This window comes from Sminthopsis crassicaudata, chromosome 6, assembly GCF_048593235.1.
Source record: "Sminthopsis crassicaudata isolate SCR6 chromosome 6, ASM4859323v1, whole genome shotgun sequence".
In the NCBI taxonomy this organism is placed as follows: domain Eukaryota; kingdom Metazoa; phylum Chordata; class Mammalia; order Dasyuromorphia; family Dasyuridae; genus Sminthopsis; species Sminthopsis crassicaudata.
In genome coordinates this window covers 222,872,169-222,896,471 of record NC_133622.1, presented here as the reverse complement: position 1 = coordinate 222,896,471, position 24,303 = coordinate 222,872,169, and the positions used below count along the sequence as shown (strand labels likewise).

The following is a 24,303-nucleotide window of genomic DNA, read 5'->3' as shown; positions in this document are numbered from 1 at the left end:
TAATTGCTTTCAGAAATAAAATTTAAGTAACCCAAGTAGTGGATAGAATGCTAGACTCGGAACAAGGAAAACCTCAGTTAAAATACCCTCTTAGACACTCAACTAACTCCATGGGCAAGTCCCCTACCTCCTCTGGGCTTTAGTTTCCTCATCTGTAAATAAGGACAATTAAGTGGCACCATAGTTCATAGAGCATTGGGCTTAGAATCAATGGGAAGACCTTAAACATTTATTAGCTGTATAACTTACTCACCTTACGGTACCCAATCAGAAAGTCAAATTATGATGTCAAACCTGTATCATGAAGAATCCACATGACTGAAAGTACTGAACAACTGAAATAACAAGTATATGTATGTGTATATAAATACAGGTGTGAGTATTTGTATGTGTATATAATATATATCTATATAGACCTGACTGACCCATAACAAAATAAGGAAATTGGACTCAATGGTCTTGCAGGTATTCTTTTTCCAGCTCAAAACCATGATCCCAGGATAATCTAAAGCTATCTAAACTACATCATGTGAGCTTTTTACCCGAGAGAAAATCACAAACAAATCATAATAAACACCATCATCAGTCTCTGTGGCCCTTTTAGGTTTTCCTCTCTTTGACGACCTGTTCTGCAGCATGGGGCAATGGACAGACCCAGCCTCAGAACTTTGAAAATCAAGGCTCAGGCCTGTCTTGTGTGACCCTCTCAGTCGAGGTCAGAGGTCTTAAAGCACTGCAGTGCCAGCCAGAATCAGAGTAAAATGTAATTGGGAAATATTTTACAAAACAATAAAAAAATGGAACCCAGATAAAGCTAATTTGTGGTTTGGGAACTCAACGTGAACCAGCAAGGATCCTTATGTTGGGTTTCGTGGCCCCTTTTCTGTTTGAAATCAGTGCTCCAGGCAGCTTTCCAAGATTTAGAACCGAAGAGCAGCCTCGTTTGAGTCTAGAGTCTACATGGAAGAGGGAGTTTCTACAAATGGGAAATCCTTATAGCAACGAAATCACTTTCCCTTCATCCTTTGCTACTTCCTCCTTCTTGGAGATCTGGGCTTCTCACAACGATGTTGTTGCAGTTCCGGGCTCAGATATTAGACTTTCACTTTAGCCTTGTGGTTTGGTTTTGTTTTTTAAGTGTGACATAAATTGAGAAAAGTGAAACTAGATTTGGTGCAGAAACGAGCGATGGGGCTGCGAATTTGCAGACAAGGGTCGGGGCTATTTGGAGACGGGAGCAAGAATAGAAGCAGCGAGAAAAAATATCCGAGAACAGCACTAGATTGCAAGGGGACCCGCTGGCAGATAACAGAGAAATGTGGGGACGGGACTGATTGGTCTGGAGAAATCTGAGCTCAGCCTGGAAAGTTGGAGATCGGATCCAGGAGCACTCACTCATTCCACAGCCTCTACGGGCCCGGCTCTGCGCTAGAAAATTCAGAAATGAAACCCAGGCCCGGCTTCCTAAGGAAATACTACATAGAAAAGGCTGGAGAAGATGAATCGGGGATCCAAGAAGTGATGGGTCACGAGGCTTAGAATACGATAAGAGCAGCAGCAGAAGTCCAGGGTGGAAAACCTGGGCTTTCCCCAGGATTGGAAGCACCCCGCGGGCAGACTCGGCTTCGGGCCTGGTCTGCGCGCAGTAAACCCGCGGAGGCAGGCTCGGGAAAGGCCGGAAACATGGAGATAAGGGAGGGGCGGAGACTCGACGAGGTGTGAGGCTGGGAGGGGGTGGGGGAGAGGAGAATCGAGAACCCGGATTTAGACTTTGGGGAGCAGAAGGGCAGCTTGGCGTGGGGACCACGCAGCTAAACCGTCCAGCCGGCGGGAGGATGGAGCACCTGCAGGGGGCGGGAGAGGGGGAAGAAGTGGTAACCTCCCCTCTAAAATGGGCAGGGTTAGCTGCGGACGAACGGCGCGAGCTGGGCGGGGCCAGCGGCGTCTCCGACTTCTTAAGCCTGGGAGGAGAAGTCGGAGGTTGCAGTAGAGCGGAGACGAGGCGGTGTGCTCGTCTGCTCCGGCCCTGCGCTCCAGCCACAGTGCGGAGACCCCTGACTTTTACGCGCTCTCTCCTTCCTGTTCAGTTCTTTCGACCCTCGCTGAGCACTCCCGTCCCTCCTCCTCCTCCTCCCGAAGGGTGATCCCAGGGCCGCCCCGTCTCTCTTTTCTCCCTCCTCCTCCTCCTTTCGGGGGTCATCCCGGGCCGCCCCGTCTCCTTCCGTAGTCCTTCCTCCTTGCTGTGGTGAATCAGTGCGGGGTCGCCCCATCTGATCCTCCTTTCCATCCTTCCTCCTCCTCCTCCTCCCGCCTCCTCTCAATCCCGCACCTTCCCGCGGCTCCACGCGAGCATGTCCGGCTTCCCCAGAGGGCAGTACCGTGGGGCGCGCCCCCGCTCGGGGCGGTGCGCTAGTTCGCCACCGCCCCTTTGGCGTGAGGGCGTGTCCTGGGCGTGTCCTGGGCGGGGCGTGTGTCCGCAGCCGGGGCCTGGCAAGATGGCGGCGGCGGCGGCAGCTGCGCTGGGGGCGGAGGAGCCCGAGCTGTGCCTGGAGTTGCTGCCCACCGACCCCCTGCTGCTCATCTTCTCCTTCCTGGACTACCAGGACCTGGTCAGGTAAGTGAAACCCTGGGGGGGATGTCGAAGCGGGGAGGGGGGAGGGCCCGGGGCGCAGCCCGCCCCTCCCCCCGCGGGAGCTGCCGCGGCCCAGGCCTCCGAGGAGCACCGTCCCCCCGTGATCGCGGAGTCCGGGTGGGGGGCCCGCCGCGGCCCAGGCGAGGAGGAGGCTGGGCCCGGCAGCCCCCCGGGCCCGGCCTGCGGCAGCCGTGGCCCAGCAGACAGCGGGCCGCGGCGGTCTTGCAGGCGAGACAGTCCGACGCCCCCATTCTGCAGATGAGGACACTGAGGCCCCGACAGTCGGGGCCTCTCAAGGTCATGGCGCTCGGCCCCACAGCCCCCAGCCCCGGGGTCCTGCCGCAGGCCAACGTGCGCAGCATCCCCCGAGGCAACGATCGTTGGTCGTTTTCAGTCGCGTCTCCCGGGGCGGCCCATCCCCTCCTTACGGTCCCCAGGAGCCCCAGCAGCCCCCCACTAGTCAGGCCCCCGGGGCCAGCCCTGCAGAGGCTCCATCCACGCAGAGGCTCCATTCACGCGCCCCTCCACTCTCCCCACCCCCACTGGCTCCGGCTGGAAATCCTGCGTCTCTAGCTTGGCCTTCGGCCCGCCGCCCTGCTCCGCATCTCCCCGGACCCCGAGAGGTCTCGTTTAACGCAGTTAGCCTATGACCTTGGTCCTGCGGGGCTGCCGCAGGCTGAGCTGGGAACGCGCACCCTGGAGAGCTCCCTGCCGGGCCAGACACCTCCCCTCCCCCGGGGCCTCCTGGAAAAACGGGTCGTTTTCTCCCGGACTGCCAGCCACTCCCGGTCCAGCCCCTTCCCCTCGGGCCTCAGTTTCCTTATCTGCAGAATGGTTGCCCGTCTCTCCCCACTGTTGGTCAGCCACCCCGCGCTCCCTTCCTGCTTGCGGGGAAAGAAAGCCCCCTGCAGAGCGGTCTGCCACAGCCCAGGTCGGTTGCTTTAGCAGCCCTAGACCAAGGCCACTGTTAGGGATCCGTGCTGAACTGGGTTTGATCCTGTTGCTAAAAACTAAAGCGGGGTGAAGAACAAAAGGCTTCTAGGAGGGGGAGGGGGGGGTGAAGCATGGGCAGCGCCTTGTCTGGGAGAGGCAGTCCTCCTAATCTAGACTGGGGTCAGGGAAATTTCTCCTGGACTTGGTCTCTGCTGCTGATGGAAGCAGGAACATTTCGGGCTGGTACCTGGCATCTCTTACTTGTCCAGGATGGCCCCCGCCAGTTCCCTCCCTCTCCCGGTACCTTGTATCTTTTTGTGTCTATGTGAGTGTGAGCTTCTTGAAGGCAAGGCCTCTATTTACTCTGATTCTGATAGGATTTAGAATTGGAGATTACCATAGAGGGCCTCCAGTCTGGTGATAGGCCAAAGAGGTTGAATTACCTGCTCCTTGGGGGAGCCCTGACCAGAGCTTAGATTTATCTCGCTCCAAAATCGATTGTTATTGTCTGGGACAATTACATACAAAAGAAATGCTCAGAAATGAAATGAAGCTGCATGTTACTTTTGTTGTGCCCCTCCTACCCGGGACCACAAGCTTATGGCTGCAGCCTTCCTCAGTCTCAGAATTGTGGGAGCACCGTTTTCCAGACTCCTGTTTTGTTTTTTGTCAGAGAGCTTTGAGGTCTGTAGTTGGAGCTCCGTGATGGTGACAATGATAAGAAACGTTACAATCTTTGGTGCATTTAAGCAACATTGATTGACACTTGTGGATGGATTTCCATGAAGACTGATGAACTTGGCTCTGTGGCTGGAATCTATTAGAGTAATTGCCACAATCAAAGTGGGGTTTTGGCCCACATCTTATTTTTTTTTTTTTAAATTTAAGGTGAAATTAGACCGGGATGGACATAAACACACACACACACACACACACACACACACTGTACCAAAACAGGCTGTGGTCCTTGACCAGCAGAACCTAGCAGAGAACTGCACAAAAATGCTTAACCTTGGCCTTAACTGTGTTCTTTTACATAAAATTGAGATTCTCTCCATCACAAATGGAGGGGAATTTCTTACTAGCATAAGAGTATGTTTGTAGACCTGTCATGATTTAAATTTCACTTCAGTTTATGAATAGATGGGGCTCATTTAACACTGTACAGGTAATTCTGCTAGCAAACACAGCTTTTTTTTTTTTTTTTTAACTCTTTTCAAGTTTCACACAACTAATCACAATACTGATTTATGTTGCAGCTGTAGCTGTGTCAGCCGAAGATTAAACCAGCTATCAAACCATGATCCTCTCTGGAGAAGACACTGCAAAAAATACTGGCTTTTATCTGAGTAAGTATGTGGGGAAGAGACATAGGAATCACATGATAAAAAGACAAGCAAAAAACCTCAGCCAATTTACAGCTGGTGGAGAGGCCATTATAATATCCTCTTGGCACTGCCTGTTTTGCCCACCTGTAGTCATAGGGTCTTAGATTGAGAACTAGGAAGAAAGGGTCGTAAGAGGCCACCAAAGGCCAAACGTCAGGGGGAGGAAATAGACTGAGGGGCAGATTCAGTGGTGCCAGGAGCCTAGTAAAGATCTTGAGTCAGGACTTAGAGAAACCAGGCTTCTTTCTGGTGGCAACTGCCTACCAGCTCTCCATGACATACATTTGATTACAGCTGGTGTCTGTTCTACTTAATAAGACAGAGAAAAACCTATCCCTAGGAAACACTCTTCATATTAAATGTTTGTAGTTTTAAAAGATGATTTAAGAGGCTCAGGCATTACAGTTCCCTTGTAATTTCCTCAGTGAGGAATTTATTTACCATAGGTCCAAAGGTTGATGCAAAAAAAAATTTAAGCCACATTACCCATCATTGATGACGTTTTGCATGTTTCTGGAATTTTATCTCCCACATTCTTTCCCCTGATTGTGCGGGTAAAAATGTACAAGCATTTGGAACCATTTGTTTTTAGCCTAATGTATTACTATGTTTTAATTTAATATTTAATCTGTGACATGTTCCAATTAAAAAAACAACCCCGTCTGAGCCTAAATAAAATGTCCAGGTAGCTGGTAGTGGGTGCACTCGTGATATTTCACAGGATTCTCAAATGCTTATTCTTGGTCTGTTTAGGGCAGAAAAAACGCAGAAGAACAAAAGTTGGAAAACTCTCTTCAAAGACACTTATATTGATCTGGGAAGATATATTCAACATTATGCTACTCTAAAGAAAGCCTGGGATGACCTGGAAAGATACTTGGGACAGAGGTGCCCAAGGATGATCGGATCTCTGAAAGGTATTGTGAATGTTTCTGTACATTTTTTTTTTTTTCATTATTGAAGAGGCTAACCCTTTGAGTTTTATGTTTATTTGTCTCCTTTTATAACAATCTTTCCTTATTCTTATGGAATGTATCATTCCATCTCCATAGTCCACCACCTTGTCAAAGACTATAGAGTGGTGACCTTTCCTGAGGCTTTCATTTCAATGTTCTTGTTTATACAGTTATAGTTCTATACACTATTGTCCAGGTTCTGCTTTCTTGACTGTGCTGCTTTCATACAAGTCTCCTCTTTTATCGATTCTTATAGTCAACAATATCCCATTATATTCACATAGCACATTGTACAGGGGGTCTCAATTTGCTTCCAGCTCTTTGCTCTCCCTTCTTTTCCCCTCCCAGAGTTCTGCTATGAATATTTTGGTGGCTTTGGAACCTTTTGGGGTTTCTTTCGAAACCTTTTTGGGAGGTGTGCCCAGTGGTCAGATCCACTAAAGGTTAACTTGAGGAATTATGTTTGACCTTCAGCTTTGACTTGGAGTCAGTAAATGGAAAGCTGATAGTTCTATGAGAAGGACAGGCTCTCCATTCTAATGCTAACCTTGGCATTTTGGCATGACAAGGCTGGTTTTGGGGGTAGAATAAGCAATAATTGTCTTGCACCAGGAGAATAGAAAATGGAAGTATGTGTTAAAATAATAGTATCCTGAAAGGTAGAAAATTGTATTTCCTTGTACAGATGAGGAAAGTTTGTGTGATAGGGCCAGATCTTCCAAGTCCAAATTCAGTGGAATTTATGTAAAAACCTCTCTCCTTTTTAGGTTATATAAATAACAAGATTTTGAGAAGTCAGCCATTATATATTTTGTGTATACGTACATATTATTATTATTATCATCCTCTTATTATAAGAACTAACATTTGTATATGGATTCTAGGCTTCCAGAAGTGCCTAGCTTAATCCCTATTTCCACCCTCACTGCAACCCCCATTTTTGTGGATGAGGGAACTTGAGCAGGTAAATAAGTACCTGAGAAAGTGTTCATATTCAGATTTTCCTTGTGCTTAGGCCCAGTGAGCCATTTTGCTTTTGTCTTCTACTGCTCTTTAAATGATGTCCAAAGTCATTCATGCTTCATAACATTGTTTCAAATGCTTCTCATTCTTCAGAGCAGGTGACACATTATCTAGTGGCTTGAGAACATTTTATTCTCATAGAATACAAGGCTTAGTGGCCAAACCTGGTGGTTCTCTTGATAAATGATTTTGAATTGGGTGAAAGGACATTGGACATAAAATATATCCTCTCAACTTTTAAAAATAACCCCTGTAGAACCTTTTGAGGTAACTAGATGGTACAGGGAATAAAGCACTTGGAAGTTAGGAAGACTCATCTTCACAAGTTCAAATATAGCCTCAGACACTAGCTGTGTGACTTTAGACAATTCACTTCACCCTGTTTGCCTCAGTTTCCTTATCTGTAAAATGAGATGAAAAGGAAATGACAGACCATCCCAGTATCTTTACAAAGAAAATCCCAATTGGAATCAGAGTCAGATAGGATTGAAGTTGTTCGACAACCACAAAGAATTTAGCAAAAGTAAGGGATGGCATGTGGGTGCTATACCATTTTCCTGTCTGTCACAGGCTTCCAGTGCATTGTCAGATCTTCTGGAGAATTTATGGGCAAGAAGGTGAGAAAGTGTGGAGGGCTGGTCCATCTATGCCATGGATGAGTTATCAGAACCATCAAATTATTAAGACAAATTTAGGGCTATCAGAACCATCAAATTATTAAGACACATTTAGGGCATTTTAAACAGGAGAGGCTCAACTTTAATCTTTCCCTGCTTTGGAAGAATTAAAAAAGGCAAGCCTATGGACTTGGCCTCTAGTTTCTCCTATAGAACCCTCCTCCTCAACCCTCCCCCCAGCCCAGTTTGGTAGAAGAGATTTTATCATAAACCTATGTTGCCCCCAATAGATAGTGACTGAATCTAGCAAGATCTAATAACCTAGTGCAGGCAATGGCCTAAAAGGTGGGTGCCATGACACTGCCTTAGATCTGTGAGATTAGGAAGCTGGTGGATTCTGGTAGATTTCCTTTCTTAATGCAGAAGCTCTTTTCTTTAGTTTTTACACACTTAACTTTTAAAGCATCTAAAATACTTGGAATCCTTAGCAGCATTTTAATTAGGGAACTTTAAACAGAATTTCTTCCTTAAAAGTCATCTCCTTTACTAACCTTTCGAATTATTTCACTTGCTGTTTCATAAGATACTACCTGACAAATTTAACTTTGAACTACATTAGGTGGATAAAACATACAAAATAACCATACCATTGCTCCTTATCTGCCAAAGAATTTAGACATACAAATTTAGTTTGGTGGGTTTTTAGATTTTTCAGTTTTTCCTGATGAAAGTTTGTGGTTAGGTGAGGTGATTTTTCTATTCTCCTGAATATCATAAACAATTCCATCAAAAGGCTTTGGAAATTTGTTTTGGTTTTCTAAAGCTGAGCTCCTGATCCCTCTCTTCCCTTCATTGGAATCAGATTCATTTGTGTCACTGTTCTCCTCTGGTAATAAACAGGTCATTTGAGAACATTTTATTCTCATAGAATATAAGGCTTAGTGGCCAAACCTGGTGGTTCTCTTGATAAATGATTTTGAATTGGGGACATTGGGGGCTATATAATAATCATATGAAATTTGGGATCCTAGAACAAAGGGAAAATCATTCAGAAAAGCTTTCCTATTCAGGGCCCATGAACAGCATATTGACTATTAGAAACAGCCTAAGGCAGGGTATGTTGGAAGAGAACTGGGTATCCTAGAAGTGATGGAAAAATCCTTATCTCAAGATCCCTCGGAATTCCTCTGACCAAGAGCACTGGCAGTCTCCTCTCCCATTTTCAGGACCGGCATTTCTCAGTGTTCCAAGGTTTTGTAGTGGAAAGAACACCAAGCATTATAAGAGCTGGATTTGAGTCTCAGCCCCAGCACGCAATAGTAATAATAATAGCTAGGTAGGAATCGTCCATCTTTTTTTAAGAATGATAATATGATTCCAGATCTTGGGTCCTTTAATAACAATAATCTTATGATATAATATAATAATGATAAACATGATAATGTTTGGGGTTTTCTTAGCAGAGACTAGTGGTTTGCCATTTCCTTTTCCAGCTCATTTTACAGATGAGGAAACTGAGACAAAGAGGGTTAAATGATAAACAAGCTAGTAGGTATCTGAGGCCATATTTGAACCCATGAAAAAAAAATTTTGTGTCTCTAAACCCAGCTACTATGTCAGCACTGTGTTAACAAATGCTTGACATTTATCTCATTTGATCCCTCACAACAACCTGGAGAAGTACTTGCTATTGTCCCCATTTTACAAATGAGAAAACTGATTAAATGTTAAAAAGACTTGGCCAATGTCATACAACCAATGAGTGTTCTTGAGGTAAAATTAACTCTGCTCTGACTCCAGACTCCCCAGTTTCACTAGTATTAGATACATGACCATGAACAAATCATTGAACTTTCTAACAGTTACCTGACTCTGCCTGTGTTATTCAATCTCCCCCACTCCAAAAAAAGGGAAAGACTTGAATTGTTGGTCATCTGACTGAAGAGTCAATCATGAAACAATGTGTGAAGCATATGGATGGATTTTTAACCTTCTAAGCCAATAAGATGAGAAACTAGGGCCCAAAATGGGGAAGTAGCCCCTCTGAAGTATTTACTTTTAGGGGGAAACTATCCCATTATTTTACTACCAGATTCTAGGCACAGTAGAAACACAATATCCTATCTCTAGTCTGAGGTCTGCTTCTTATCCTGAGGTAGAAAATCTTGTTCAAATCCATTCTTGGATACTTATTTTCTTAGCTGCTTGACATGGGGATAGTAGCTCCCCTAGATCCCGGGGTGGTTGAGATCGAATGCTGTATGTAAATAGCCATGTGGAAGCGCTATTATTAAATATACTGACCTCTCTTGCTGAGGGGTTCCTTCCTCAAAAGAAAGATCCTGTCTTTTGTCCTGGCTCCTTCCCTAGGCCTGTTTGGGAAACTGGAGGAAATTCCAGGCTGGGCTCTTTGGGGAAAAAAACTTGAGTTGAACTTAGTTGGGATTTTAGAAATGCTAAACACTTGTATACTTGGAGTGAGTTGATTTACTCAATGAAACTAATCTTGTCTAGACTTTGGTAAACAAAAGGGACCCCTCCCTTCCTGAAAGGAACACAAACTCACTCCCACTCAATGGTTCTTCCTCCTTTGGGATACTAATACAATGCTTTTTTTCATTCTAGGGCTGCATTCATTTGGGCTGTACTTTGGCCTAGTATTAATTCTTAATTTTTATTACCCTATGCTGCATGCTTCCAGACAAATTTTCAGCATAATTACAAAGGTGTTGATAAACAAGCAACAATGAGTTTGCAAACAAAACTCCATTTTAGAGTGAATTCTTCCAAAATGTTAGTAAGGGGAGAGCTATGTTAGGAAGAAATTTAAAAGCTGATGTAATGCGTTGAAAGATTATTTCTAAGTAAAAAAATGATTACTGATAATGTTAGATTTGTAACAAAAGTCATACATAAAAATATGTAGGCCTCTTTTCCAGGGATAGAATGATCTCCTTGGCTAGCTCCTTCTCTAGATCACTCTCTAAATGAAGCTGTTTCTGAGGGTTTGTTCCTTTTTTCTCTGTATATCCTGCTTCACTTGGAGATCATCAGCTCCCATGGATTTCATTACCATCTCTAAGCTGATGACTCAGATCTCCTGAGGCTGAGCCAGTCTGTCTGCACACTTCCCATCCCACTTCCCCAGCCACCTTTCAGACATCTTTACAGCCAGCTAGATGTCTAATAGACATCTTGATCTCACTGTGTCCAAAACAGAATTCATTTTCTCTTAAATCCTTCCTAATTTTTACCTTTCCCATTGCTATAGAGGGCACCTCCATCTTCTCAGCCCCTCGGGCTCACAGCTTAGTTGCCATCCTGAAATCCTCAATATCTCTCACCTTCCCATATCCAACCTATTGCCAACACTGTCTTTTTCACCTTGGAAATATCTCTAGCAGTTAAGCACTGGTCCTTAGTAAATGTTTGTTGATTGATAAATAGTTAAGAGGACCAGTGCTGCAGTTAAGAAGACTTGGATTTAGGTCTTGTCCATGATCCATGTTTGCATGATGGGCAAGCACTTTAAGCAATTTTGGGAGATAATTTATGGGCATGGACAAGGTGAGAAGATTGGAACTGGTGAAAGAAGGAAGTTATGATGGATGAGTTATCTGAGACATCAAAATGCTGGTGCAAGAAGATTTATTTATTTATTGGGTCAATCTACCTTCTGTTATCTTAAATTTTAACTAAAGCCAAAAGATGGCAACCACTGAGGAGTGCTGATGAGAAGATATTGAGTTGGTGACTTTCTGCCAGCCAGCCATCACTAGTTGGTCAAAGCAAGTGGGCTGGTCACAATTTTTCTGAATTTTGAAATTAGAATTTTATATATTGATATATCTATAAAGAATAACATAGAAGCTATGTCTGTATTGAGACACTATAGTCTCAACCTTGTTTTTAATGGGTGGCATAGTGGGTAGAGTACCCAGCCTACAGTCAGGGAGACCTGAATTCAAATCCAGGCTTGGACACATACCAGTTATGTCACCTTGGGCAAGTCACTGCCTATGTTTCTTCATCAGTAAAATGATAAGTAAAAAACTTAACTTCCTAAGTAAAGTACTTAGTATAGTTCCTGGCACTTAGAACTATGTAAATGTTAACTATCATCATATCTTCTTCCCCACCCCATCCCCAGGGCCTGGCTACCAATATTATGCTTTTTCCTTGTCTATTCTGGGTTTTCTTTGTGTTTTTTTTTTTTTTGTTTTTGTATTTTTCCATTTAATGTTTTCTCTTCTCTAGCTTCTTATCCCACCCAGCTATTCAGCCTCTGGGAATAAAGCTTAATCTAACTTGTGTTATTAAGATGGGAATGGGGAGGGGAGAGATTTTTATATTCTAGATAAACCTCCACTTTTTTCCTAGTTCACCCTTTGAAGTACTTCCTGTAATGTCCTCATTGACTTACTATGTAAGATATCCACACAAGTTGCCTTGGTCTCTATATCACATTGAGAAATCTTAATGGAGACTTTTGGATAAAAACCATTTGAAGTTTCTGAACAGTGTGTTATGTTTTTAATAAGAATTTACTCAGAAGGAAGAGTATATTAAATGAAGGAAAATGATCTTCCACAATTTCTGTTATAATTTATAAATTATTTTTTAAGGCTTTCAGATGAACTTGACAAAGGATTGGATTTATGTCATTGAACACTTTGAGAAGCAACACCTAGAAGTCAGTGACTCAGAGATCCCTGGGTTCAAGTGGAATCCTGGGGTATCAAATTTCTAAACCTCTCAGTACCTCAGAATATTAAAATATATGTAAAATGCTTAGCTTGGTTTTTGGAGCATAGTAGGTCCTTTATAAATGCTGTCTCCTTTTCCTTCCCCTCTCTCAGACCATAAATAGAAGACTAGTTAGATGACTTACATTATTGGTTAGAGGGAAAACAATACTTAGGAGAAAAAAAATGTAAACATGGATAAATTGTGTCCATGTTTACATGATTTTATCTAATATTCAGTGAGATCAGTCCACAAACAATTACTAAACACCTACTGTGTGCCCAGCATTGTGCTTGCTAGACACCATGAGTACAAAAACAAAAATGAAGTTCTTGCTCTCAGAGAGCTTACATTTCATTAAGAGAGATTATCTGTATACATAATTATATACAGAACAAATGAAGAATACTAGGGAGTTGGGAGGGAGGTTTGAAGCAGGTGGAGCTTAGCAGGAAAGGCCTCCCTTTTACAGACTTGAACAGACTCTTTCTCATTTAGGTAGAACTTAAGTTGCATTATAAATCCATATTAGTTCTGCATAAGATTTGTCTCCCTTGCAGTGACAGGCCAGGATCATCTAGGGAGTCATTTGTGCCCTTCCTCTGGCTTTCTGGCATTGTATTGATCTTCTAAAATCCCTTTTCTTATCTTTACAGACAGTGTGGAGGAGCGTGAGCTCGATGCTGTGGAGGCACAGATTGGATGCAAGCTTCCCAATGACTATCGATGCTCCTTCAGGATCCACAATGGGCAGAAGCTGGTGGTTCCCGGGTAAGATTTTCTCTTTGTACCTGGACCTTTCCCCTATAATTCCTCTTATTGTTTGAAAGATGCTAGAACTAGAATGATCACAAGGGAAGCTTCCTGCAGATATAATTTACATTCCCCACTTCCCTCTATCTTATAGGCCTTTTCTGCTCTTTCTGTAAGTCTTTGTGGGCATGAGGCTCCATGGAGAGGCTACTCTCTGAAACATTAGCCATAAAAGTCCAATGATTAGAGTTTGGATGGATCTCTGGTGAGGGCTGGGAAAGAAGCTGAAGGCAGGTCATTTATTCATGTCCTTGGCTACCTCTTTATCACATCAGTGAAGGAGATAATGTAGTGTATTTATAAAGAACTATTTTCCTGTTAAACTAGAACCTCTTAGAAAGGCTATTTTTATATCCTTCCCTTTTGGAGAAAGCCTCCAGGCTGTTTAAACTTAGATGTTCCCATTCCATTCTTCCACCTGTAGCTTTATCTTTGGAATCTTGCATCAGTCCCTAATCCTATTCCCAAACCTGACAAGGTACTCATAGTAGCACTAATTCAGTGCTCATTGAATTGAATTGAAGAGGGGAGTCTCCAGCTCCCTCTTTCCAGTCCAGCTTCCCACAGTTAGCCCAAGAAACTCTGGAGAATTCCAGTTGTGCAGAAAGTTCTGGCAGGGTCACTCTCAGACCTCCTGGATTACCTTCCATCAACTTTCCCTCACTCATTTCATGGGAGATAAAGGGTTAAGGAATCATCACTTTGGGTCAACAGGTGGATCTGCATTTCAAACTCAAAACTATGGAAAGTCTTTGCTGTGAGCACAAACTTGAGCTCATGTATCTGTCAATTGTTTGTGGCCATAGATTAGAAGATTAGGAAATTCATGCTCAGAATTCTAAAAGATTGATTCCTTTGTGAGCTGGGATCTTATGTTTTTGTTTTCTATTATGAAGACCCTCTGTCAGGTTTGAGAGAAATTGGGTTGAGTTTAATGGATATGGAAGAGGTAAGATTTATGAAATTTAAAGGGCTTCTTCACTTAGTGAATGTTTAAGAAATGTTTATTAAGAAATGTTTATTAAATCAATGTATTTTAATGAAGACAGAAGATTTAATATGAAAGTAGAAAAAGTGCTCTAACCTGTAATTTCAGTTCCCAAAAGCATACTCTACAGTTTACTTAATCTTTTTTTTTTTTTTTTTTGGGGGGGAGGCTGGGGTTAAGTGACTTGTCCAGGGTCACACAGCTAGGAAGTGTTAAGTGTCTGAGACCAGATTTGAACTCAGGTCCTCCTGAATTCAAGGCTAGTGCTCTATCCACTGCACCACCTAGCTTCCCCCCAGTTTACTTAATCTTTTATTTTAACTTTGAAATTTTCATTTACATGAAACCAAGTTAATGAGTTTCTTTTGATATAGATAAATAAGTTTCGAATTTGCTATGATCTCTGAGATAATCTTTCTCCTTTCTGTGGGGAGTACAAGGTGATGGTACTGTATGGGTCAGGAACTGCCTCCATGGGCAGGATCAGTTGGCTGGGCTTTAGGAAGATTGAACTGACCCACTTCCAGATTTCAGAGGTCCGAAAAGAGGCATTCTGACCTAGAACAATTTCCACAGGTCATCCAGGAAAGGGGACCTGGAGGCCAACATAGGAGCACTTTTTGTGCCTGTGTCCAAACGAAAAATCCTACTTAAAGATTTCAGGTAGACTCAAATCCTGTGAAAGCACTTGGATCATCATCGCTGAGCAAACTAGATTCCATATAGTATGTACTTTATGGGATTAAAAATTTTACTTCATGTAATTCAGATTTTTTAGTATTCTAACTGCTTCATGGATATTAGACATCACCACGCTGGTCATTTTGTAGCATCGCTGCACATTGGGTAACTCGAGGCTGCTTAGAGATGTTATTAACTTTCATAAGGGACCTGCAGATGATAACCTGGAAGCCTTTTATTTTTCGATCCTGAAGGTTGATGGGAAGCATGGCGCTCTCCAATCATTACCGCTCTGAGGACTTGCTGGACATTGACACAGCTGCTGGAGGATTCCAGCAGAGACAGGGTCTGAAGCAGTGTCTTCCTCTCACTTTTTGCATACACACTGGGTTGAGTCAATACATGGCATTGGAAAGCGTAGAAGGCCGCAACAAGTACGAGATCTTCTATCAGTGTCCAGTAAGTAATACTTGGTATGTCTTGGCTTGGAGTCAGGTGCAATGTGGAGGTTCCAAGGCTGGGTCAAAGGGAGGTTTGAGAAAAGCTTTTAAGACCAGAGCAGGAGAAAATGAAGATTTTTAGTAACATCCCTTATATTTTGAAGAATCTGTAGAAATTTTTTGTTGAAATAATTGTGTCTCATTGATTGTTTTAGAGAAACAATTGTTGACTTTCTTTTGAATAAGTAATTGAGTTGTTTTAAAATTGAATGTTTCAGGAGGGTTTTTTAAAAATCCTTTTTAAAAAAATATCTATACAATATCTTAGGAGTAACAATTCCAATCCCTTGTAACAAAAACATTTTCCCATACTTTGATTACTACTCTTAGTGTTTCACATTTCTAATTAAATTACCCAAAGATTTTTTTTCCCCCTTCAAATGTCTCCATTAGGTCTTAGTAGAATCCTTCATTAATAATTATACATGTGCTTTTAACTCTAAAACCATATTTATTATTTTAAAAAACTCATATGAAAAAATGAGAGGCAGTATGGCTTAGTGCCTCCAGGTGGAGCCCCTGCCCCATACTGGCTGGTATGACTCAACAAGCCACAATCTTTCACCTGCTTCAGACAGCTCAAAGACTAGATTTTGCAGGCAGGTATTCCTATATTGGAAGAAAGGATTTCCTGAAGAATTTCTCACCAGGGCCCATCAGAAAAGAGAAAATGTACCCTGGCCTTCTGGAACATGTGTACCCATAAAACTTTAGGATATTTAAAAGAACCATGGGTTTTTAATGGTAATACCCACATTCAGAGTATGTTTTTGTAAAACCTTAAAATACTCTGACAGAAGCTCTTGTTTAAATGGTTTTCCATTTTTTCCTCAGTGTTTTCATCTTACCTTTTTTCCACTTTCACAACACCTCTGAAATAAGAACTAGATGTCTCTTTTGACAGTTGGGGAAATTGAGGCCCTGAAAGAAGAGATTTGCTCAAAGTCCTAAGGAATTAGTGTCATAGCTGGGACTTGACTCATTGGTCTCTTGCTCTTCAACTCAGGGTCTTTTCTCTTCTTTTTAAGTTTTTAGTTAATTTTTATTTAAAAAAAAAAAAAAAAGTACGCCCACAGCATAGGATCCTTGGCCTAACATAGCTCACGAAAACAGGACATTCATTGAAAGCTATATCTCTGGCTTGTTAGTTTTTGAATGAGGTGGGGGGGGTGGCTTTTGGGGATGGGGAGAGGAGTGGGAGGTTCAGGAAGTTCAGGAAGGGTTGGGTAGCACTTGGTTCCAGGGAAGAATAGATCTAGGTAAATCTTTTTGAAATGCAGTAAAATGTGATATCATCAAAAACAATGTACCTTTTCTAATCTAGGACCAAATGGCTCGGAATCCATCAGCAATTGACATGTTTATCACAGGTAGGGGGGGAAATATGTCTCTGTGTGTGTGTACATGGGGTGTATTTATATGGATGGATGGATAGATGGAAGTAGCTCCACTCCACACCCAAAAAAGAATGAGAAAAGAACTATTCTTGCTTAGTTCCTTTTGAAATGTTACTTGATTCATAGTACAGAGCTCTGTTTTGGCTGGTTTCGGAGAGTACCTTGCTTAGTTTGTGGAGCTGCAGTCTGCTGATGGGAGTCTGCCACAGAACGTGTCTCAGTAACAGTAAAGATAGAATTATGCCCTACTGTGTTTTTTCTGTTTGCCACATTATGTTTTTCTTGCCTCCCTTCTTTTTGGACTTGGATGACAACAGGTGCTGCGAGCAGAGGACTGTCTGTGTCCATCACCAGAGTGGCAAATATCATTATGTGCCCAGCCTAGCTGGGCCCTGAAAGGAGGAGATAGAATAAATGAGCTCACTTCTCTGGTTGTCTGTTCTCTTCTCCTTTAGCTGATGTCAGCAGAAGGGAAGTCTCTATTCTCTGGGCTGCCTTTTAAGGTGTACTGCCAGTACCCATTTTAAAAAATTAAAGTGAAAGGATATTGCATCTTGCATTGTTAAATGGAATGTTTACTCATCTTTCCAGGTTGGAGGGGAGTTACTTGAGGGCAAAGGCTGTCTGAGCACAGTGCCAGACACACACAGTAGGTGCATAATAAATGTTTAATGAAAGACAAGGAAGTTGGGGTCCAGGCCCCTAGCTTGCCTCTCAAGAGGGGCTTTGGGTTCTAAATTTCACATCCTCTAAGGATTGGGAAATATAACCTTTGCTGCTCTGAGAAGGACTCCTTTTCCAAGTAGATATAGGGTTTACCTCTCGTGCTGATTCATCTCAGAAATGAAAGGCTGACTCTATAAGCACACTGTGCCGCAAGCAGCCTTTCAGATTAGGCTGCTGCTGTTGCCTTAGAAACGTAGCTGCAGCTGTCCTTGGAAGAGCTAGAAAGGGGTCAGTGGCAGAAGCTCCTATGGCAAGAGAAGGGAGAAAAGAAAATCTAAGCAGGGGCTGCCCGAGGGGAAGTCCTCAGTCCTGTCAGGTGTGGTTCAGTCTCCCTCCTTCATCCCTCTTTTTATGCCTTAATCTCATGATAAAGTGATACCCCAAAGATTTACCCTGAGCCAGCATTATCCTATTTTCTCTTTGCTACTGATCTATGCACAGACATAAGCTATGTTGGTAAGACCTTAATGTTTCCTATTTCTTTTTTTTTTTTTTTTTCATATAGGTGCTTCTTATTCGGAATGGTTTACCTCTTACGTGCATAATGTTGTAACAGGAGGCTACCCTATCATCCGAGATCAGATTTTCAGGTATCTTCATATTCTAAGGTGACATCTTCAAATACTACCTGCTTTCCTGAAGATGTGCCCCTCATTTGATAGGAATTTCACCTAAATGACACAGACACCAGTAGCCAGTCTTTCAAGTAGTTGGGACAATAGGATATATATTATATAACTCTGATTTTTACTAAGTTCTTCTCGTTTATCCTGACACATCCTCATGTGAGCCCAGGTCTCCTGCCTTCTCTCCCCTGTATGTTGCTCTGTTTCTCCGCAATATTATTGTTGTCCTTAAATGAGTGGCTAAGGAGCAATGTGGGTGGGATGTTGGGATGAGAAAGGTCTCCCTCTGACATCCTGGCTTTGTGACCTCAAAGAAGACCATGATATGCAAGTGAATTGGATTTCAGTGAGGGAGATAGAAAGATTATTTTTTCTTCATTCATACTTATTTCTCATTTCAAAATTCTTTATATGGGTGGGGCTGGAGAAATGAACTAGTAACTTTCTCTTCAGAAAAAAGAATCCCAGTTTGTATATCAGTATTTAAGAAAAACAAACAGCAACAACAACAAAAACTCAAGACAAGATTTTCATGGACTATTTTCTAAAGAATGTGTCCTTAATATGTTCTGAGTTCTAGAATCACATTAACACTGTCTTTTATGTATATAACTGTCTTTTATAATCGTCAGTAAAATATAAACTCTGAATCCCAGCTCTGCCAGACAGATGAAATGGACCTGTTTGGAAATATGAATTTTGACTGCTGAGTTCCATTTGATAATACAGGAGAAAAAACCCACCCTGTTAGGATATTAATTTTTAATAAGTTAACCACTTAACCATGATTAATCAATTGGTTTTTATAATGCAATTGAGACTTAACCCTGTATGCTTCCTCCCATATGCTACTTTATCTTGTCTCAGTTGCTCAAAAGAGAAAATCTTTCTTGGTTTTTTAGGTATGTTCATGACAAGGGATGTGTAGCAACAACTGGAGACATCACGGTGTCAGTGTCAACATCATTTCTCCCAGAGCTTAGTTCTGTGCATCCGCCTCACTATTTCTTCACTTATCGAATCAGGTGAGAATTAGGACTAGTTAATTTTATGGTTTCATCTTATTTTCTGTTTTTAAGTATTGTGTAATGAAAGGGCATGTTCTGGAGGTAGTATCCATGGCGCTTTGTCATTTTAGGCATATTGCTCCTAATCTGTATTAGATATTATTTTTCAGTTTATTAAAATGTTTATCTTTTGAACTTATGGATTTTTAATTTTTAAGAAGTCTTTTTAAATTATATGATTAATCCATGAATTTTCTCAAATTTGTCAAATGAATATTCTTGGGTTATATTCTTCTGAGTGTAGTTGGTATTGGTAGAGAGTTTAAGTACATTGTACAAAATTGATCTTTGTCCCTATACACCTTTAGTACATACACAATGAGGATGCTCCTTAGGGAGAAGGCTTGGCTTCCCTCTGCCTCTTTCCCTGTGACTAATACTGCATTTTACCTAGTATGCATTGAATGAATTGATTTTCTTAATCTAAGGTCAAGAAAAAAATATGCTTCTAAGTGTCCACAAAGGATTTTCCCTCTGATTACTTTTGTCTTAATTCCAATGAATTAATTACACTTCAGATTTGAGTCTTGCTTTATCAGATAACTTGTGGTGACAGCTTTGACTAGTTTTCAAGGCTTGTGGGAAGGGATTGGTGGGAGGACCAGGACTGGGTGAGGACCTTGCTCTTCCAATTCATCTTTGTTCCAACTGAAATTCTTAGAACTCTCTGGGGTCCTGGGAGGCTGAGTGACTGTCCAAGAGTCACACAGCCAGCATGAATGGAGGTAAGTAAGCCTCATGTGAGCCCAGGTCTCTCTGCCTTCTCTCCCCTGTATGCTGCTCTGTTTCTTGGCATTATTATTATTCTACTTAAAATGAGTGGCTATGGGGCAATGTGGGTGGGATATTGGGATAAGGAAGGCCTCCTTCTAGAAACATCCTGGCTTCATAACTTTAGGCATATTGCTTCTCAGTGCCCAACAACTTCATTATTGTGAGAAATAACAGATAAGTTAATCCCAACCAGAAGTTTCCTAACTCTTTGAGTCTGGTGCACTCACTTACCTACTTTTGCCAATGAACCCACTATAAATATTGTAGGGCCCCGTGGTGGCCAACATAAACCTTCCTGACTCTTGGGTATTTTAAATGTTTCCTTATAAAAAGATGTATTTCTAGTGTCCTTTCTGCCCATCTTTCATGTTTTATTATTTCATTATTTTATATAGATATAAAGATATAGATAGTTGATCTGAAGCATCCCCCATATAGGACTTTAGGAGATCCCATTCATCTTAGCAGAAGTGACTGAGCAGATGAATTAATTTTAATTCTGAGTTTTTTATTCCCCAAATATTGCACATCTGGGTACAATTCCTTTTAAATTTAAATGCTTATCTTGTCCACTTTTCCTAGGATTGAGATGTCTAAAGATGCCCTCCCTGAGAAGACTTGTCAGTTAGACAGCAGATATTGGAGAATCACCAATGCCAAAGGTGAAATCGAAGAGGTTCAGGGACCTGGAGTGGTAGGTACGTATTATTAGAACCAGACATTCAGGTTCCAGTCATGAGATTTTGTGAGAACAGAGGCAATTAGTTGTCTGTGTGTTTTCTGGCATTGTTATGTTCAGAAACACAATGGGTGGGTTTCCTTATTCTATCTCTTTATTCTATTATTCTATCTATAGGTACAGTGCAGAAAATCCCCTTATTTCAGTTTCATTCTGTTCACTCCTTTTGGGCCATGACCATCGGAGTGATTGAGGCTGGAACCAGTGCCATTTTGGTCTGCTTTAATGAGTTTGATAGATGGAAAGTAGCAAAACTAATCACTATAAATAGATTTTATTCGTGGACTTCAGTGTTGCCAGCCCATTTTAACCACTGGTTGCTCTTGCTGGATGGATTTGGTTGCCACTTACCAGGATTTTGTACGGCAGCCTTTTTATGGCCAGTTTCTTAATTAGCTATTCAAAGTGTATACTTATATAATCAGTTTATTGAAAAAAATTAAGATAAAGGTAAGGCTGTCCTAATTTTTAGCACTAGTTATATGCTCTCTGTGTTGATTTTCCTCTAGATTTGGAGGACAATTCATAACTTGTAGAGCACTGAAGATAACTTCTCATTCCTAAGTAATGTTTCACCTTTGTATCCCAAGCTCATTGCTTGTTTGTCAAAGCTAATATGTCAGACTTCCACTTACAAACTTTCCTACTTGGTGCCCAAAAGTCTTTCTAGTATTTACATTTTTTTCAGTTTTTCTGTATGATATTCTCTTCCTGTGAAGTCATTGCTAGTGACTTCAGAAAGTTTATTTTCATCTTTTTATAGCAACAGCTCAATTTGGTGGGCAGGGAGCAGGCCTAGGAGCCAGTCAACCCAAGAGCTGGGTTCTGGATCCTGGCCTCTGACACTTGGCTCTCAGGCCTTGAGGTTGCCAGAGGCGCTTCCATACTCAAAATTCCCAGACTCATGGAATGTCTGGTCCCTTGCCTCCTGGGCCCAAGGAGGAGAGAGCATTTCTGTTTGTGTTAATGTGCTCCCTCTTTCTCCTGCAGGCGAGTTTCCTATCCTCAGCCCTGGCCGGGTGTACGAGTACACAAGCTGTACCACCTTCTCTACCACATCAGGATACATGGAAGGACATTATACTTTTCATCTCCTTTACTACAAGGACAGAATATTCAACGTGGCCATTCCCAGATTCCATATGGTGTGCCCTACCTTCAAGGTTTCCACGACCCCACGGGTAAGCAAACCAGGCATGGTGGCGAGTTAGTCCTTCTCGGACCTCAGAGCTTGAGAAATGTGCCCTGGCAAAACCAATTGTGCGTGGAGAAGATAGGTGGGAGGGAGGATCCCCAAGGTTCTGGAACTGTCAGAGCTAGCTTGTGCCATTCATACAAGCCACCAGTAGAGGCCACCTTGCCTAATCTTTGTTTTGTTTTGTTTTTGTTTTCCACACCCTTTAAATCATTGGATAATATCATTTTAGAACTAGGAGAGGCACTAAAGTTAATCTGATCCAACAACTTTTTTAAAGATAAAAAAACTAAAGCTCATAGAGTAATGGCCCTCTTTCTCTCAGGAGTTAGAAATTCCAGCTAGGAAGTCTGGTACCCCTTCCTCTCTCCTCCTCTTCCTTACCCCTTCCCTTCCTCCCCCCACCCCCCACCATTGTGCTAACATTTGAAAGTTAGTGTTTGTCCAAAATAGTTGGGGACTTCATTTTCAGCGCTCTTACATACATGAGCAAGTTTCAGTTTTTAGATTTTGAGTTTTATCACTGAATCTGTGACTATAATTCCACCTATGATTCAGAAAGCAGTATCCAGAGAGTTAGACTCATCGCTTATTAGATACTGTGGAAAATGTGGTTATGTTGGTGCTTTCTGGTTGGGTAAACTAAATCTGCTGTACTAAGATGGAAGGGCTGAGAAATAAGGATTTTCTCTTCAATAATTCAATCTCAAGGAAACCAGCCACGATGACTGCTCTGTGATTGAGGAAGATGAAGAAGAAGATTCTACAGATTCTGATGACTATGAAGGGCCCAGACTCGTCAACTACTCTCCAGCTCCGAGTCACTGTCCTCGGCACACCTGAGCTCCAGGTGGTTCTGAACGGTGTAAATAAATAATACATCTATCTCCCGGGCAGCAAGCCAGCAGTGGGCCGAGCTGTGCTTTCTACCAGACGTTTATCTTAGGAGTTGGTTTGGGTTTTTTATGTTTGCTGTAAGACAGAGGAGGGCAAAAGAAAGCTTTTTTTTTTTTTCCTTTTGTCAAATGGGAAATTTGGTCTCAAGCTGCAGGACTGGTGTTACTGCCTTGTTTAAAGTATTTCATATTTGTAATATTTACAGAAGCTGGGTATGTGGGGGGGGAGGCAGGGAGGGTCGGTTTTTATACAAGCAATGCAAATGTAGCAGCTGTAGAAAGGGTAGAAACGCAGATCTCAACCCGCTGCCATCTTCAGTCCTGGATTAAGCATTTCCTGCCATTATAAGTTGTATGCGAGGAAACGCACTTGTAATCTGGCCTTTTTAGCCCGGAATCCATTGTAGGGTGCCCTCTCCTGGTATTCCCACCGGAGATACTAGGGACCTGTCGTGGTAGACTTGGATTACTTACCGGGAACTAAAAGTGGTCAACTTTCTCCCTTTGAAGACAATCCATCCTTGAATTTAATTTTAGATTAAAAAAAAAAAAAAAAAAAACAAAACCCAAAAAAAACAAAAAACAAAACAAAAACAGGAAAAAAAAAATCCCTTACCATTGCAGTAATTTTAGAATGTGGTATATTAAAAGCATATGCTGTGTCGTTTACTACTAACAAGAACAATCTTGGCAATGACTCACGTGGTATATACATTTGTAAATACGATTTCTGATTTTTTCTGCTTTATACACTGTCTTAACTTTGTGATAAGTGACATGAATTTTATGTTAAGCTAAATTTGTTTTCCTGAAACATGGGTTTTTGTAATTATCAGATTCTGAATTTGGAATGAAATCTTGCAGGTGTTTAAAATCACATATTTAAAAGTTACTCGGGTTTTTGATCTCATCTGTTTAATATCACCTTTACAAATTTTCGTTTTTTCTGTAAATTGATGCTGCTTCGCATTGTCTTTGCTTGTCTGAAGCAGAGGTTGGTCAGATTGCAGCTGGAGCGCAGCAGGCCCTATTTCTGGGTTCTTTTGGGGTGGGACCATTGTGTGAGCTGTCTGTTCTCAAGCTCAGACACACACACACACATAGGCTGCATCAAAAGGCATGATAGCAAAACGCTTGGCTCTTGGCCTCTGCCCCGCCTGGTCTGCATCTGGCCAGCAGGCCTCTGCTCCCCATCACCCAGCCTCTTCTCAGCCTGGCCACTAAGCTGTGTGATCTCGGGCCAGTCTCTTCTCTCTGGTGCTTCGGTTTCCTCTGTAAAGGAGGCTTTTGGCTGCATGTGCTCTTCTCAATCCTGTGAGCCTGTTAACCTCAGACTATGTACTGTGTGTAGTTTATTTCCCAAAAGGGCATTTAGCCCACCTAGAAGACCTGGTTTCTGTCCTTAAAGAACTTATTATTATAATAAACAGACTGGGCTCTTAAGTTTCCATTTAGTGCAGGCTAATAATTCTTCAACATCGTTTGTCCTGGTTTTGCCCTAGAAGACCAAATGGAACAAGTCAATGCTTCCCCAATCTCGGTCTCTCAGCTACCTGAACACTGGAGGTCACCCTTCTCTTACAGTTCAAGGCTTTTAAATTAAGGC

General features: G+C 42.2%; 1 protein-coding gene across 1 annotated transcript; it reads left to right on the top strand.

Moving 5' to 3' along the window:
- Positions 1 to 1,983: 1,983 nt before the first annotated feature.
- On the top strand, positions 1,984 to 24,140 carry FBXO3 (F-box protein 3). Its single transcript, XM_074275626.1, has 11 exons — positions 1,984 to 2,614; positions 4,825 to 4,914; positions 5,707 to 5,870; positions 12,952 to 13,066; positions 15,032 to 15,236; positions 16,602 to 16,647; positions 17,906 to 17,990; positions 18,929 to 19,051; positions 20,450 to 20,565; positions 21,597 to 21,787; positions 22,513 to 24,140. Exons 1-11 carry the CDS (start codon positions 2,352 to 2,354, stop codon positions 22,642 to 22,644), a joined length of 1,530 nt encoding a protein of 509 aa, XP_074131727.1. The 5' UTR covers positions 1,984 to 2,351; the 3' UTR covers positions 22,645 to 24,140.
- The last annotated feature ends 163 nt before the right edge of the window (positions 24,141 to 24,303 follow it).